Below are 17500 nucleotides of genomic sequence, written 5' to 3'. Positions count from 1 at the left end.
CGTTCGTTTGGGAGGGGGGTACAGGTTGTTATCCACAGTGAAATTCATTAGTTCAGGCTATTGATAATGCAAACTTAAATGGGCAGTTAGCTAGCTAGCAACATAGCCTGTTAGCTAGCAACATAGCCAGCTAACTTAGCCGCACAACGCACAGTTAGCTAGCTACACGGTCATGCTTTTACCTGTGTGCTGGAATTCGTTGAACTCCCATCCCCTTGCCTACTAAAAAGTGCACGTCGCTCAGCACCTCATTATTGAAGAGAAACGCAAACCTCTCTTTAACGGTACTTTTTGTGGCCTGCCAGTTATAGACGGGCTCCCGGTACACCAACACGGCGGCGGCTGCCGCCGCTGGTGCGCTGGGAAGCGCTGAATGTGCTGCTTGTGCCGCCGCGGATGCATTCGATGTGGCCGTAGCGATCATGTTTGTCGCCGCGGTTGCCATCGCTCCAGCGGCCGCCGCTGCGACAGCCTGCGGGTTAGCATTCTGTGCGTTCGGCGGAGCCCCAACTATGGCACCGGCGCCTTCAGCGCTTCCAGGCCCAGGTTGAGGATTCGTCCTCCGGGGCCCACTCTGTGCGCCCGCGGCCGGTCCTCCGACGGAACCCCCGTTGCCGGCAGCCGCGGAATGAGCGCTGTTGCTCGGCTGACCGTTGCCCAGCGGCCCGGGAATGGAGAAACCGAGACATGGAGGTCTGCTGTTGTTCTCTCCTGCAGCCATTTTGAATTGAGAACACTGCGGAGCGAGGAGAAATAAATGCACACAACAGTGCATCGCCCAAAACACGGGCCGGACGAAAAACTCTCTTGGGAGGGAGGGAGAGGAAGAGGGATGGGATTTAGTGGGCAGGACTTAAAATAATCATTTTTTATTTCAGCTCATTGCTTTACTTGTAGCACTTATCTTGAACATTTTTTCCCCCTTGATAGCTAATTGTGCAGAATCACGGTTCTACGCAAACATTTTTGCGCACACAACTGCATCCCAATTGGTGAATGTGCTCCGAATTCTTTTTTTTTCCAGTTGGCACGCGTCTATTTTCAGGAGCAAACGCTCTTAAAACGGGAGCATCACTGTATAACCCCGATAATAGCCTTCATCTGGTTCAGCTAACGTTTGTTATAAAAGAAAAACACAGGCTCACTTCACTTCCAATGTCGAAATGCTTTGTTGCCATAACTCATAAATACCAATTACGGGATAATTCATTAATTTAAACAGAGAAATCCAGTTATTTAATTGGCTAAATCTATTGGCACAAATTATAATTTTACTAAATAAATGAGACAAAATGCACTTAGTGGAGAGCAGACCTCTGCCAAGGCTTAACAATCTCCCGTCACATGAATGTGCACAGCATTATATTACAGTTATTTAGCTGAAGACTTTATCCAAAACGACTTGCAGTTGATTAGACTAAGCAGGGGCCAATTCCCCTTGGAGCAACATGCTTTAGACCCTTGTTCAAGGGTCCAACAGCTGCACAGATCTTATTGTGGCTACACTGGGGCTTGAACCACCAACCTTCCAGGTCCCAGTCAAGCACCTTAGCCACTAGGCTACAGGCACCATAGCCACTAGGCTACAGGCACCTTAGCCACTAGGCTACAGGCACCATAGCCACTAGGCTACAGGCACCTTAGCCACTAGACTACAGGCACCATAGCCACTAGGCTACAGGCACCTTAGCCACTAGACTACAGGCACCTTAGCCACTAGACTACAGGCACCTTAGCCACTAGGCTACAGGCACCATAGCCACTAGGCTACAGGCACCTTAGCCACTAGACTACAGGCACCTTAGCCACTAGGCTACAGGCACCTTAGCCACTAGGCTACAGGCACCTTAGCCACTAGACTACAGGCACCTTAGCCACTAGGCTACAGGCACCTTAGCCACTAGGCTACAGGCACCTTAGCCACTAGGCTACAGGCACCTTAGCCACTAGACTACAGGCACCTTAGCCACTAGGCTACAGGCACCTTAGCCACTAGGCTACAGGCACCTTAGCCACTAGACTACAGGCACCTTAGCCACTAGGCTACAGGCACCTTAGCCACTAGGCTACAGGCACCTTAGCCACTAGGCTACAGGCACCTTAGCCACTAGGCTACAGGCACCTTAGCCACTAGACTACAGGCACCTTAGCCACTAGGCTACAGGCACCTTAGCCACTAGGCTACAGGCACCTTAGCCACTAGGCTACAGGCACCTTAGCCACTAGACTACAGGCACCTTAGCCACTAGGCTACAGGCACCTTAGCCACTAGGCTACAGGCACCTTAGCCACTAGGCTACAGGCACCATAGCCACTAGGCTACAGGCACCTTAGCCACTAGGCTACAGGCACCTTAGCCACTAGGCTACAGGCACCATAGCCACTAGGCTACAGGCACCTTAGCCACTAGGCTACAGGCACCTTAGCCACTAGGCTACAGGCACCTTAGCCACTAGGCTACAGGCACCTTAGCCACTAGGCTACAGGCACCATAGCCACTAGGCTACAGGCACCTTAGCCACTAGGCTACAGGCACCTTAGCCACTAGGCTACAGGCACCTTAGCCACTAGGCTACAGGCACCTTAGCCACTAGGCTACAGGCACCTTAGCCACTAGGCTACCGGAACCTTAGCCACTAGACTGTAGGTTGCCCCCAAGATAGCAAAATGTCTTCGAGATCCAGTAATTATTTTTTGAGCTATATTTTGCCTAATGGTGGCCCTAGGACAAAGATTATGTTGGAGTCACTGAAAATCCCCCGGGTTCTTCCTCTTGGGAACATGAATGTGAATTTGGCCATTAACATTTGATATATGATATGAATTTGGCCTGAAGGTGGCGCTAGAGGACAGGTCATTGGGGTCACCAAAATCTTTCTCATGAGTGTGCACAGGCATGAAAATGCCTTTGGTTAACGTTTCCTGCTGACGTCTTAAAAGTGGGATAATTATCTTATTATTATTATTATTATTATTATTATTATTATTATTATTATTATTTTATAGTTCTCTTCACATTGTTGTTTGGACGTGGGTGGAAGTGTGTGCCTGTGTGTAAGTGTGGCTGCAGTTGTGTACACTGCAGGTGTGTATATGTATATTTGTGCGACTGTGTTGGTTTATTCATTATTTATATAGTGCTAGAAATACTGAATTAGCTTTTATTACACATGAAAATTGTTGGTGTGAAACCTAATTCAAACAGAGTATATTTTTATCTCATATAACACATATAAACTTATATAAACCCTGTAAGCCTTGAATTACCTCTGTCAAGTGGGTGCCGAGGACTGGAGGTGAGAATCAGTGGTCTAGGGGCTCAGGTGTTTGACTGGGACCTGGAAGGTTGGTGGTTTAAGCCCCGGTGTGGCCACGATAAGATCCACAAAGCCGTTGGGCCCGTTGAGCAAGGCCCTTAACCCCACATTAACCCCACATTGCTCCATGTGGGATTGTCCCCTGCTTAGTCTAATCCAGGGGTGGCCAGCCTGGTCCTGGTGAGCCGCAGGGACTGCTGGTTGTTGTTGTTTCCCAGCACTAATCGATCCGTTAAAGCAGTCCACTGCGCAGTTAACTCGGCTCACCTGGTTTCTTGGGGCTAAAGTGTTTTTTGTTGTTCAGGTGAAAACAAAAACCAGCAGACCCTGCGGCCGCCCAGGACCAGGGTTGGCCACCTCTGGTCTAATCAACTGTAAGTTGCTTTGGATACAAGTGTCAGCTAAATGACAAATTATTATTTAGTATACTGTTTAGTCTTTATTTTTGCGTTGAGTCAGAAAGGTGACTGTGGTATCCAGTGGTTCAGGATCAGCTGGGACCATTATTATTACACTCACTGAGCACTTTATTAGGTACACCTCTACACCAGCTTGTTATTGCAAATATTTAATTAGCCAATCATGTGGCAGCAACTAAACACATAAACACATGCAGACTTGATCAAGAGGTTTTTCAGACCAAATGTCAGAATGGGGAAGAAATGTGATCTAAGTGACTGTGAAGTGGAATGATTGTTGGTGCTAGACAGGGTGGTTTGAGTATCTCCCACAAGAGTTTGCAGAGAGTGGTGTGAAAAAGCAAATAAAGATCCAATGAGCAGCATTTCTCCGGTCAAAGGTGGCAGGAAGGTGACAGTAATGCAAATAACCACACATTACATAATTACATTACAAATATTAAACCATATTTTTGTTAAATTATTACATGGTACTGAATGGAGACCCCTTTCATATACATCTATAATGTAGTGGCATCACACAGTACGTTTTACCCTGTAATAGATGTAGGATGTCGTTCATTAAAGGTTTTATTTATTTTTTTGGGGGGACCTGCTCTCTCCGGCAGATTCAGATTTTTTGTGTGGGAACAGGAGTTCCTGGAATGGAACAGCAGTGCATGCTGGGAAGAGAGGGTGAGGGGGGGGCTGATGGGAAAGCTGTGTCAGTGGGGGCGGGGCCAGCGCCTCTGGTTTGTGCCAATTGGCCGGCTCTGACGTGTCTCTGGATGCGTTCCTGCTGATTTCTCTATAACACACACACACATACGCACACTCACACGCGCGCACACACACAGACACACACATACGCACACACGCACAGACACACACATACGCACATACAGACACACACACACACATACAAATGCATGCACACGCAGACACACAGGCAGACACACACAAATGCATGCACACTCACGTGCACACATGCACATGCACACACACGTGTGCACACATGCACATGCGCACACACACAAATGCACGCACACACACTTGTGCACACATAGGCACATATACATGCGCACACACACGAGTGCAGGCAAGACTGCGTGACTGTGTTAGCGCGTTTGTATTTATGCATTTGTGGGTGTTTATGTGTGTTTAAGGATGCATGTGGTTGTACATATGGTTGTGTGTATGCTTGTGTGAGTGTGTTTGTCTGCGTGCACGGTGTGTGTGCGCTTGTGTGGCTGAGAAACCATGAAATGCAAAGCTAATCTCAGTCTAGTGATGCCCAATCCAGCCAAATCATTTCATTTCTATTTTATTTCCGTAATAAATTGCTTTGGGAAAATAACAATGCCAATTTTCACGGTTAATAAACACAAGAAAGAAAGAGGCTTATGTGCCTCCAAATAATCTCTCAAAAACAATACAACAGAGTAAGCCATGTAGAAAACTAAGATCCAATGAAAGTACTGGCTTATAGTGCAATGGGCATGCTTTTTTAATGTTGACTGCGATTTAAGCACTCCCTACTCTGGTTGTGATATGCAATTTGGTGGTTGGATCAGAGATTACTTAATTTATCCCGTTCCAAAAGAAGTCGAACCTGAGTAAGAATAGGATGGGATCAGAGATGCATCTTTCCATGCTAACCGAATTGGTTTTGGGAGTAACATCTGAAAATAATCTCAATATTTGCGGCTGTTTGAAGCCAGCATCAGTCCCGTTTCTTATCTCATCTTCATGCAGTGCTGCAGTTCTACTATCTCCACCAGAGGACGCTAGTGTTCGCCCTGCGCCCGCGGTCACTTCTGTGTAAACGGGAAATTATAGAAACACTGATCTACAGACCAGATGACTGGGGAAATATGTAATTTTAATATTCAAAATGTTTTCAAAAAATAATACCTTAAAGGTAATATGTAACGTCTGAAAATGTCGATTTTGAATATTGAATGTGACAACGGAGATGCTGTTTCAGTGACAAATGCAAAACTTGAATTAATGCCACACAAACTCATTCTTAAAAGTGATTCTGAGGTCACAGCTAGAATACATACAACCTCCACAGTGTTTCGGACAAAGGCATATTTTTTTCTCGAGCTCCGTATTCTACAATATCACGCGTGTAATGCAACAATTCACATGTGCCTAAAGTGCAGATCTTCAGGAAATGACTGCCCAGGTCAACAACCCAATCTGAACCCGATTGAGCATGCTTTTCATGTGCTGAAGAGAACTTAAGGAAACTTTTGCCCCCAAAACAAGCAGGAGCTGAAGATGGCTGCAGTACAGGCCTGCGCCCGGGACGGCTCGTGACGGGCAGAAGGTAGTACAGTATAAAAAAGCGCTTAATTTATCCTCAGTGAATGTATAAAAAAAAATATCTGCTCTTTAACCACGCGTGAATTGTTTGACTCTAAATCTAACGTTTTGGAGCGCAGAGCCAAGTCGAGGGAAACCACACCCTTGTCCCACACTTTATGGAGCTCATTTCCGGCAGTTTTTCAGTGTTTCCCTTCCCACTTCTCTCGGTTTTAAAATAAAATCCCACTTATGTTTATTCATATGGGTCATACTAAGTGACCACAAAAGCTCCCGAATTGCCGTTGTCGTTTTTCTGATAGTTATTAGTACAAAAGATGAGTTATGCATCTGGAGAAATAGGTGGTGCTATTATTTGACCTTTCCTATCTAGCTTACATCAGAGCAGGTTTTTTTTGTTTTGTTTTACCTGCTCCCACGCGCATGGTTCGGGTCCGGGCTCAAACTAAACTTTTTCAGTCAGGGCGCATAGTGTGACTGTGTGAGTGTTCTTTTTGCACTAGTCTGGTGTCCGTCAGATCTTTGAATGATGTTCGAGTGCAGATTTGAAATGCAGAAGAGTTGCATCACTACTATTCTGGTCACTAATAGGTGTTAATATCTCTGTTCTAGTTGCAGCATGGAAAATAAAATACCCATCGATGCGGTTTCGTTACGGGACACAAAATACCCGGTCACAGCAAGCGACGCGCACATCCGATCATGGCGAATCCATACGCGTGCTGACGAGGGGTCAAGGCGGCATTTCTCCTTCCGCGCGGGCGACTGTTGCATTGCGCTCACGTGTCTCCTCTCGGTAGCCCCCCCTGCGTGCGTGCGTGCGTGCGTGTGTGTGTGCGCGCGCGCGCGTGCGCCTTTAAAAGGAGAGAAGACTCCAGCCCGCCGCTCGGCACAGTCCGGCGTCTCGTGGCTCAACGCTGCCTTTCATCAGCGCCGTGTGACGTCACGCCAGGAGCTGTCCTTTCAGTGGGGGGGTGCTGAACAAGATGGCTGAGTGTCGGAGAGCGGTAGGCAGAGGCGAGGCAGGAAAGTAGCCCGCGAGAGACGGCGAAGCAGGCACAGAGACACGGGGCTTGGAGGAAGAGAGAGGGCTCCTCCGCAGTCTTCGCTCAGACCGTGTAGCTACCTTTTTCTTTTCTTTTTTTTCTTTTCAAATCCCTCAGACCAACGGACTTGTGATTGTAGCTAATTATAGCTTATAAGCGGAGGAGGGGGAACCAGAATTGTATACACCCTCAAAAATCACTGCATTCGTCTCCCCCTCGCCTGTGTGTACGGGGCGCCCGGAGGAGACAGCTGGCAGCGCTCATAGCCGCGAGAGATGTCACTGCTGTGCGTCGGAGGTAAGCGGGGAACGTGCGGAACGGGAAGGGATTGAGGTTGGGGATTGAGGTTGGGGATTGCCTGCCTGTTAAATTGAACCTGCCCCGCACCCCTCTTGATGCCACGAATTGCTTCACTTTGCCCTGTGTCTTTCTGTTAATTCACCACACTCCAAACATGTTCCTCCGTTGGTAGGTAAACAAGAATATGTAATGCTGTGACAATATAGCGCAGTTTCAGCGACATCTGGAATTATTGACCATGTCTCTCTCAATGAAGTAGACTTGGACTACAGGGTTAGACTAATTATTTCGTGCATTTATTCATTAAATGTAATGTACAGGTGTGCATGTGTATGCTTGCCCGTACGCATGTAATTGCACTTTGAGTCGTTATCAAGTGCTAAAGAACTTGCCGATTGTTAACTGCATCTGAAGTACTTTTGTGTTGGTGCGACGCTGTCACGATGAGAGACTTTAGTAATTAGTTCATTCAAACGTAAATGCGCTTCATGGTCATGTGGTGGTCTGTAGACTCGGGTTCGTGATCGTGGTCTGTAGGTCTGTAGACTCGTGTTTGTGGTCTTGATATGATCTGTGGTCGTGATGGGTCGTGATGTGGTGTGTTGAATCAGGTTTGTGGTCGTGATTTGGTCTGTAGACTCGGGTTTATGGTCGCAATGTGGTCTGTAGACTCGAGTTCGTGGCCGTGGTGTGGTCTGTAGGTCTGTAGGTATGTGCGCGCGCGAGTCGGAGAAATCCCGTGCAGCTCCAACTGCAGTCGCGCGGGGTAAGCCGCAGGCGCGGGGGGAATCCTGTGGGTGTTGCACGAGCGATGTCGTGGCCTGAATATATATCAGACTTTCGGATCGAACCGTTTGTCTCTTTAAATGTTTATTTTATTTTGCCGTTTCCCCTCACACTTTGTTTTCATTATTTGAATCAGTCTGCTTAGTTACATTAACATACGTTAGCTGGTAACAGGTAATACCGCTAAATATAGGCTCCGGGGTAGTATGATTCTGATTGTTTGAATATTTACGCCGGATACGCGAGTGTAATGTTCGTTCCTCTCATTGCGCTGCGAGGGAAGAGTTATGTCTCACTATCGTGGTCGTTGTTATGTTAAGGGTCAGCTTTCGCGTAACAAACAGCGGTGTGTCACGTCGTAAGTAGTAACGCTTATCGTGTGCTACACTGGGCGTTTGGCTGCGGAGACGAGGATCTGGAAGGGAAACCACGCACGTAGGCTACACGCAAACTCCCTTCGCTCTCTCTCGCTCTCTCTCTCTCTCTCTCTCTCTCTCTCTCTCTCTCTCTCTCTCTCTCTCCCACACACTCTCACACGCACGCACACCGATTTCGCGGCACATCGAGCGGTGTTGGAACGGGAGAGTGAGAGGGACGCTGGAGTCTTAATTATAGAAGCGGGAAAACGTGAGAGCATTTTTAAAAAGCTTTCGCGCCGACGTTGCAGCCAAGAATTTCAAAGTGCGCCCGGCTGGGAGCAGACAGGTGAAGAATATTAATTTTTTTCGACAAGAGGGGGAAGCCCGTTTGGCTGGTCTACATGAGGAAACCCTCGCCAATTAAATAGACCGCATCAATACTGATATGCAGTCTTCATGTGTGTGTGTGTGTGTGTGTGTGTGTGTGTGTGTATGTGTGTGTGTCCGGGTTAAGAAAGTATACTGTGCATGGGCTACTCAAATATAAAACGGATAGCCTACCTCCGGCCCCAGATGCTGCTTGGTGAAGCAGCTTTTCAAAGCCTTGCTGAAATCCACAATGTTCTAACAGCTATGGTACGGCACACCTGTTCATCTGACTTTGTATGACATCACTGCACACCTTTAGCAAGATAATAGGGCCATTGAGTAACCAGTGCTGTTTGTGTGTAACCTTACATAAGCTGCTTCCGAGGAGAGCAATTTGTCCGCGTACGGTATATGTTGACCTTGACGAGCTTTATGTTGTCACATTAGTCACATTTCCGGCTCTGACATCATAATAGAGTTCTGTCTTCCATATTCCATTCCTGGAAATAATCAAAAGCTGCCAATCCTGCACTCACAAGGTGACGACCAATCAAAGAGGCCTATTCTGGTCCTCGGCTGCCCATTGGACAGTCTGTGTGGTTCACTGTTACCTTTCTGTTCTCCGGTTTCGAATGAATGAATGAATGAATGTTTCTTTATTTCGAACATTAACATAAAAACATTTTGAAAATAATAATAAGTACAATACACAATACATTAAAAACATCTCAAAACAAAAAGGAGAAAAAAAAACAAAACATAATAATGTACAATATTAATCATAATTACAATTACTATCCGTCCACAACCCAAAGACTAGCAGGTTAGGCTACGTCGGGGGGCATTAGCAGGGTGTTGCTGGGTGCACAGTCAACCTACCCTGTCTACATAAAGGTTAATAGTAACAGTGTCTGATCGGAAGCCTGGCGTCGGCAGACTTCGCCGGGCACTGAGGTCGGTGTCAGGTGGCGTCACATTGCGTTCCGTTCGCAGACAGTCTTCTGCTGACTCTGAGAAAAACAAGGCACATCAAACAGGGAGATACTACTCTGACATAGAGTCACAGTGCAGCAGTGCATACGGAGGAATAGCATGGGTAAGAAACGTGTGTGGAACAACTACGGCACGAATACAGAGATGACTACTCCCTGTGAGCCAGGGCTGTCCAGCCATGCTCCTGGAGGTTTTCACTCCAAATCTAACAACACACACCTCACTCAACAGCTACACACCCTACTGGGCTGCCAGTTTAGTGTCGGAGTGAAAACCTACAGGGCAGCAGATCTCCAGGAGCAGGGTTGGGCAGCCCTGCTCTAGCTGTTGAATGAGGTATGGCTTTGTTAGGGTTGGAGTGAAAACCTACAGGACAGTAGATCTCCAGGAGCAGGGTTGGGCAGCCCTGCTCTAGCTGCTGAATGAGGTGTGTTTTGTTAGGGTTGGAGTGAAAACCTACAGGACAGTAGATCTCCAGGAACAGGGTTGGGCAGCCCTGCTCTAGCTGTTGAATGAGGTGTGCTTTGTTAGGGTTGGAGTGAAAACCTACAGGACAGTAGATCTCCAGGAACAGGGTTGGGCAGCCCTGCTCTAGCTGTTGAATGAGGTGTGCTTTGTTAGGGTTGGAGTGAAAACCTACATGACAGTAGATCTCCAGGAGCAGGGTTGGGCAGCCCTGCTCTAGCTGTTGAATGAGGTGTGCTTTGTTAGGGTTGGAGTGAAAACCTACATGACAGTAGATCTCCAGGAGCAGGGTTGGGCAGCCCTGCTGTGTGCCTTACTGTCCCTGTTGGCAAGCTGTCTGTTTGGACCCTGCAAGGTTTGGCCTGGGTTTCGGTTCTGAAGATGATGAATCCCTTTGTGGAGGTGATGCCGCCGCCTCGGTTGGGTGTTTAATGAGCTGTCCTGTTTCCTCTTTTCGGTAAACACCATAAAACATGCGTGGGGCAACCCCCGGGGCCATAAACGTCAACGCCAATATTTACAAGAAACAGTATTTCAGAAAGGGCCGATCGAGCAGGTGCTTTCTCAATGCCAGAAATATTACATTTAGGACATAGAGCACAAATTTGCGAGAACAAGTGTGTGTGTCCCTGTTTAATGGTTCTGGAATTTGTCTTTATTTGACACAAGTATATTTAACCTTTATTTTTCCAGGTTAATCCCACTGAGATCGAAATGTCTTTTACTCGAGAAACCTGGCCAAGAAGGGCAACACATTTAGATGTAGACAACGCGACATAAAACTACACAGCAAGAACGAGGAGAAACAAGCTTTTCAAAATAATAGGTCGGCCAGAATTACCTACATGGGCATTTATAATTGGGTGTGGTGGTTCGGCCAAGATGATTGGGTGGGGCCAGTATACTATTTCGGAGACCGTGGCCTACCCTGGCCCGCCTGTGCTCGCGCCAATATTGACATTTTAAACTAATCTCCTTCCTTTTTTCAGAGACCATAATCCAGAGTCGTACACACTGCGAGCGAAATTGCTATTCTATTAATACTGCCGCGAAACGCGCGCGCTGTAGCACGGCCTATAAAACCTGCCAATAATGCGTTCGCCTGGCAGGACTAAATATCGCTTTATGACGCTTGTTGAAGAGCTCCGCGATTTCCGGAGAGTGGCGCGACGGGTGAGATCCATCATGGATTCATTGGTATTCCGGTTGTCGGCCCCCCGGTTGGAGTCTCCTTGGCGGGGGATACTGCGGCGGCTGCTGTCCGTTGGCAGCCGGCAGGTGAGCGGGGAGCTCCGCCAGCTGATTTATACACCCGGTGATTCATGCTTTTCAGCCGTTATAAAAGCTTTCGCTTCCGCCGTCCAGCAATCCAATTTCTCGCGCATTGATTCCTCGCGCGTGTCGATAAATCACCGACACCCACCCACCCCCCCACCCCTCCTTTGATGACTTAAATATTGTGGGCTTTAATTATTTATTGTGAAGAAAGAAAAAAAAACTTTCTAATTTAAAGTGAATTTTAAAAGCTTGCGCGACTGTACGTGGGGGGTTTTGGTGTTCACCTCGAGAGCAAGTGTTTCTCTACTCCAGTCCTCGGGACCCACTTGGCAGAAGTGGTTTTTGTTGTAGTCAGCAACACACACGCACACACACACACACACACACACACGCACACACACACCTGATTTAATGACTGAACCAATCATACCTCCAAAAATTCCCTTGCTTAGTTAAATCAAGTGTGAGTTCCTGGTTAGGACAAAGAGGGGGTGGGGTAGTGAGAGGGGGGGGGGGCTGCAGTGGTGTGTGTTATTCATGACCGTGCTGCAGTGGGAGAGCCCCCCACCGCCCCTGCCCCCGCATCGCTAATCAGAGGCTTTTCCCCTGAAAAACCTGCTCTGCTCCTCCTGAACACAAGGCTCTCTCTTTCTCATCCTCTCTCTCTCTCCCTCCCTCTCTCTCTCTCTCTCCCTCTCTCTCTCTCTCCTCTCTCTCTCTCTCTCTCTCGCTGCTCTGTTCCTGCAGTCTAACAGCAGGCCCACTCTGGTCTAATGGGGCAGAAGCCCTTTCCTCCGCTCTGAGTTTAGTGCAGTGGCAGGATCCTGAGGGATCCACTGTTTTAAACTCCAGACCAGGGGAGAGGACTCCTGAGTGAGCCAAGTCCTGCTTTCAGCAACGTTCCCGTGCCTAGGTGCCCGTACCTGCACACAGGATATGAGCTCACAGATGGGTATGAGCTCACAGGGTATGAGGTCACAGGGTATGAGGTCACAGGATATGAGGTCACAGGGTATGAGGTCACAGGATATGAGCTCACAGATGGGTATGAGCTCACAGATGGGTTTGAGCTCACAGGGTTTTCTCTGTCAGTCACACTCTCCCTCTCTCTCTCTCCCCCTCTCTTTCTCTTTCTTTTGCAGTGAAGAAAGCCAAGCTCGATGGACCGCAAGGTGAGTGGTGTGCCACCATGCACACACTGCACACACACACACACACACGTGTTGTGTTTATTTGCGTGTGTGTTTATTTTTATTTGTATTATTGCGCGGTGTGGATTGTGCCGCGGGATGTGTGTGGCATCGTGCTGAACCCTCCTCTCTCCGTCCGGCAGAGAAGTTCAACACCTACGTGACGCTGAAGGTGCAGAATGTGAAGAGCACCACCATCGCCGTGCGCGGCAACCAGCCCTGCTGGGAGCAGGACTTCATGTTGTGAGTCCTCCTCTTCACCCTCCTCCTCTTCCCTTTCCTCCACCTCCTCATCTTCATCCACTTCATCCTCCTCCACCTCCTCCTCCTCCTCTTCCCCCTCCTCCTCTTCCCTTTCCCCCACCTCCTCATCTTCATCCTCTTCATCCTCCTCCACCTCCTCCTCCTCTCTTCCCCCTCCTCCTCTTCCCTTTCCTCCACCTCCTCATCTTCATCCTCCTCCACCATCCTCCTCCTCCTCTTCACCCTCCTCCTCTTCCCTTTCCTCCACCTCCTCATCTTCATCCTCCTCCACCTGCTCCTCCTCCTCTTCCCCCTCCTCCTCTTCCCTTTCCTCCTCCTCCTCCTCTTCATCCTCTTCATCCTCCTCCACCTCCTCCTCCTCTTCCCTTTCCTCCACCTCCTCATCTTCATCCTCTTCATCCTCCTCCACCTCCTCCTCTTCCCCCTCCTCCTCTTCCCTTTCCTCCACCTCCTCATCTTCATCCTCTTCATCCTCCTCTTCCTCTTCCCCCTCCTATTTAATCCTCCTTCTCTTTCTCTTCATCCTCCTCCTCCTCTTCCTCCTCATTCACCGTCACAGAGAGAGAGACAGGTGCCACGATGTGACATTGTAGTGCAGCATTGTGCCGTTGTAGATTGTGTGCATTACGTCACGGAAAACAGCAGCACTGGTCCAGACCGGTCGGTTGTTGTGGAAACGGGTCTCCATTGTGACATCACTGTAGCAGAATGGATTGCGCATTGTGAGGTGTGTTGAAACGCCCCTGCATCACAATGCGTGTTCGGAGTCCTGGCTCGACAGGCGGCTGAGATCGTAACCGCGGCGACCCGGCGGTGATTTAGCGCCCGTGGGGCGTGACTGGAATCCTCCCGCCAAAGCGGGAAATAAAGAGGCTTATTTACACGAGCCGACCGGCCGGAGAGACTCGCATGCCCTCCCCTTCTCGCCTGCCGAGGGGCTGAAACCACGCCGCAGGGTCCGGATACCATCTCCCCCTCCTTATCTTTCCACAATCACTCCATCTCCTTTTCCCTGTTCACTCCTCCTCTCACTCAGCAGCAAGCTCTGACTGGGGAGAGAGTGCCAGACCAGTGGCTGGGGAGGGAGGGATGCTCTCTGTGGGCTATTGCTAGGCTCCGATAGCCTGCCGCGCTAAAGCGTTGTGTCAGCAGTGTTTAAGTAGCCATGTGTCATTAGAGATGCTAACGTGCTAATGCTATCGATCCAGACCCGGGCTTCCTGTTCTAGGTTTTCCCTTAAAGACGCGTTCCAGCGGGAAGGTCCTTTTAGTGCCGGGTTACGCTTGACTCCCCCCTGTCCCCGTTTCTGCTGGCTGTGTCTGTAATGGCTCTGCTCCAATGCTAACTCTGCTCCAATCCCAGCTCTGTTCCAATGCTAACTCTGCTCCAATCCCAGCTCTGTTCCAATGCTAACTCTGCTCAAATCCCAGCTCTGTTCCAATGCTAACTCTGCTCCAATCCCAGCTCTGCTCCAATGCTAACTCTGTTTCAATGACAGCTCTGTTTCAGCTGTTTTACTGATCTTTCCTAACTCCTCTTCTCTTTGTCTTTCTCTCCCTCTCATCCCCCTCTCTTTATATATGTCTCCGTCCCTCCCTCCCTCCCTCCCTCCCTCCCTCCCTGTGCAGTGAGATCAGCCGACTGGACCTGGGCCTGACGGTGGAGGTGTGGAATAAGGGGCTGATCTGGGACACCATGGTGGGCACGCTCTGGATCCCTCTGCGCAGCATTCGCCAGTCCAACGAGGTACGACCACGCCCCTCCGCCCTCCCAAACCAGCGCCCCTCCCTCACTGTGCCCCTCCGCCCTCCCAAACCAGCGCCCCTCCCTCACTGTGCCCCTCCACCCTCCCAAACCAGCGCCCCTCCCTCCCTCTCCCTCACTGTGCCCCTCCGCCCTCCCAAACCAGCGCCCCTCCCTCCCTCTCCCTCACTGTGCCCCTCCGCCCTCCCAAACCAGCGCCCCTCCCTCCCTCTCCCTCACTGTGCCCCTCCGCCCTCCCAAACCAGCGCCCCTCCCTCCCTCTCCCTCACTGTGCCCCTCCGCCCTCCCAAACCAGCGCCCCTCCCTCCCTCTCCCTCACTGTGCCCCTCCGCCCTCCCAAACCAGCGCCCCTCCCTCCCTCTCCCTCACTGTGCCCCTCCGCCCTCCCAAACCAGCGCCCCTCCCTCCCTCTCCCTCACTGTGCCCCTCCGCCCTCCCAAACCAGCGCCCCTCCCTCCCTCTCCCTCACTGTGCCCCTCCGCCCTCCCAAACCAGCGCCCCTCCCTCTCTCTCCCTCACTGTGCCCCTCCGCCCTCCCAAACCAGCGCCCCTCCCTCCCTCTCCCTCACTGTGCCCCTCCGCCCTCCCAAACCAGCGCCCCTCCCTCTCTCTCCCTCACTGTGCCCCTCCGCCCTCCCAAACCAGCGCCCCTTCCCTCTCTGTGCCCCTCCTCTCTGTGCCCCACCCTCCCTGTTCCCGTGCCTAAAAGGATCAACAATCGCCTGGCAGCTGCTACCCGCTACGGTCATATCATAACAATTTAACCTCCTTTCAAGAGCAGGACTTTTTTTTTTTAAAGAAAAAGAAGAAAATTCCACCACAAGTCAGTGGAACGTGTTCTAGAATTCCACAGATTTCAATTTCAATCCCCGGTAGCGGATGATTGTGACATCAGCGCTAGAATGTTGGGTTAAGAACAGTCAGTGAAGAACATTCCGATTGCATATTTGAAGAACAAAAATGCCTTTCAGCCCATCTGGGCTTGTTATAGAGAGCAATGCAGTGCATCTCTGCCTCTGCCTGAACTACGTTACGAAATGTTACTTTTCTTATTTCATTTTCCAGGTTTTTTTCATAGATATCTTTTGCCAAAAGGTGCTTTCCGCAGTTCCACGTGAATTTGGGGATTCATGGGAAATGGGTGCATAAGATGGAGTGTTCCCTCCACATTTTAACGTGATGAGCTAATCACAGTGCTGTTGAGGGGTGTGGCCTTCTGTGGTCTCCCTCCACCAATAGGAAGGCCCGGGGGAGTGGCTGACCCTGGACTCCCAGGTCATCATGACGGACAACGAGATCTGCGGCACGAAAGACCCGACCTTCCACCGCATCCTCCTGGACACGCGCTTCGAGCTGCCGCTGGGTGAGCCAATCACTGGAGGTCTGCCACACACATACAGCCAATCACTGATGGTCTGCCACACACATACAGCCAATCACTGATGGTCTGCCACACACATACAGCCAATCGAAGGAGGGCTACCAGATAGCCAATCACTGAAGCGCTAACATTGCGCTGTGATTGGAGGACGGAGAATAGCTGGTTGGGATTGGTTAAATTGTCTGTGTCCTGTGGTTTCCATCGCAGATATTCCAGAAGAGGAGGCTCGCTATTGGGCCAAGAAGCTGGAGCAGCTGAACGCCATGCGAGACCAGGATGTGAGAAGATTCTCTCTGTTCCATACAGGGCTCATACTGTCCCCCCACAACCCCTCTATCCTGTTCCCCCACAGCCCCTCTATCCTGTTCCCCCCAATCCCTCCACCCTGTTCCCCCAGAACCCCTCCCCCCTGTTCCCCCACAGCTCCTCTATCCTGTTCCCCCACAACCCCTCTATCCTGTTCCCCCACAGCCCCTCTATCCTGTTCCCCCCAATCCCTCCACCCTGTTCCCCCAGAATCCCTCCACCCTGTTCCCCCAGAACCCCTCCACCCTGTTCCCCCCAACCCCTCCACCCTGTTCCCCCACAGCCCCTTCTCTCCTCTCCACCCTCTTCCCCCACAGTTGAGTGTATATGAGCAATAAGTATTTGTGCCTTTATTTCTGAGACTGTGTGCTGATTGGCTGCCTCCCGGATTGATCCAAGCACTTCCTGGTTTTTTTTTTTTACTCTGTCTCAGTATGTGGAGGATGAGGAGAGACCTCTGCCCGTGCCCGGGACCCAGTGCTGTGAGTATCTGACCCGCTCTGTCCCAAATCCCACCTCCCGCACCCTCCCCTGCCCCCAGGGCACTGGCACATCTGATCTCACTCTTGGACCGGCTTCTAACCCTTTGAAGAGTAGGGGTTCATTGGAATGTTCTAATACAAACAATTCTAATTCAGTGTTCTAGAACTTTATTCTTTTCAGTCAGCAGTAGTGATTGTGACATCATCCATTAGAATGTCCAGTTTAGAACTTTTTACACATATCTCATATATCACATGTTTTTCACACACACACACACACACCCACACACACACACACACAAACTTTCACAATCGCACTCACACAAACGCACTTTCACTCGTGCACACACATACACACACATACACACACACACACACACGCACACACTGTCTCTCTCACACACATATAAAACCCTGAAACTGCAGCGGTAAAGAGCTAAAGCTCTTTCAGTAGTTGTTTCTCTGGGCGGT

The 17500-nt window shown here is 49.9% G+C and overlaps 2 protein-coding genes across 2 annotated transcripts in view; one reads left to right on the top strand and one right to left on the bottom strand.

Moving 5' to 3' along the window:
- The window catches only part of LOC133129100 (BTB/POZ domain-containing protein 2), an 8159-nt gene extending 7362 nt beyond the window's left edge, over window positions 1–797 (bottom strand). Inside the window, exon 1 of the mRNA XM_061242936.1 lies at window positions 183–797. Within this exon, the coding sequence (XP_061098920.1) occupies window positions 183–775 (593 nt within the window). The 5' untranslated portion in view covers window positions 776–797. The remainder of the gene's footprint in view (window positions 1–182) is intronic.
- Window positions 798–7033: 6236 nt separating this feature from the next.
- Window positions 7034–17500, top strand: part of LOC133128982 (protein unc-13 homolog A-like) — a 57479-nt gene continuing 47012 nt past the window's right edge. The window contains 7 exon segments of the mRNA XM_061242786.1: window positions 7034–7389; window positions 12785–12814; window positions 12976–13075; window positions 14725–14842; window positions 16100–16223; window positions 16449–16519; window positions 16981–17029. Of these exon segments, the coding sequence (XP_061098770.1) occupies window positions 7368–7389; window positions 12785–12814; window positions 12976–13075; window positions 14725–14842; window positions 16100–16223; window positions 16449–16519; window positions 16981–17029 (514 nt within the window). The 5' untranslated portion in view covers window positions 7034–7367.

Source organism: Conger conger, chromosome 5 (assembly GCF_963514075.1).
Source record: "Conger conger chromosome 5, fConCon1.1, whole genome shotgun sequence".
Taxonomy (NCBI): Eukaryota; Metazoa; Chordata; class Actinopteri; order Anguilliformes; family Congridae; genus Conger; species Conger conger.
Note: the sequence above shows the minus strand (reverse complement) of the source record. Positions and strands in the feature narration are given on the sequence as shown.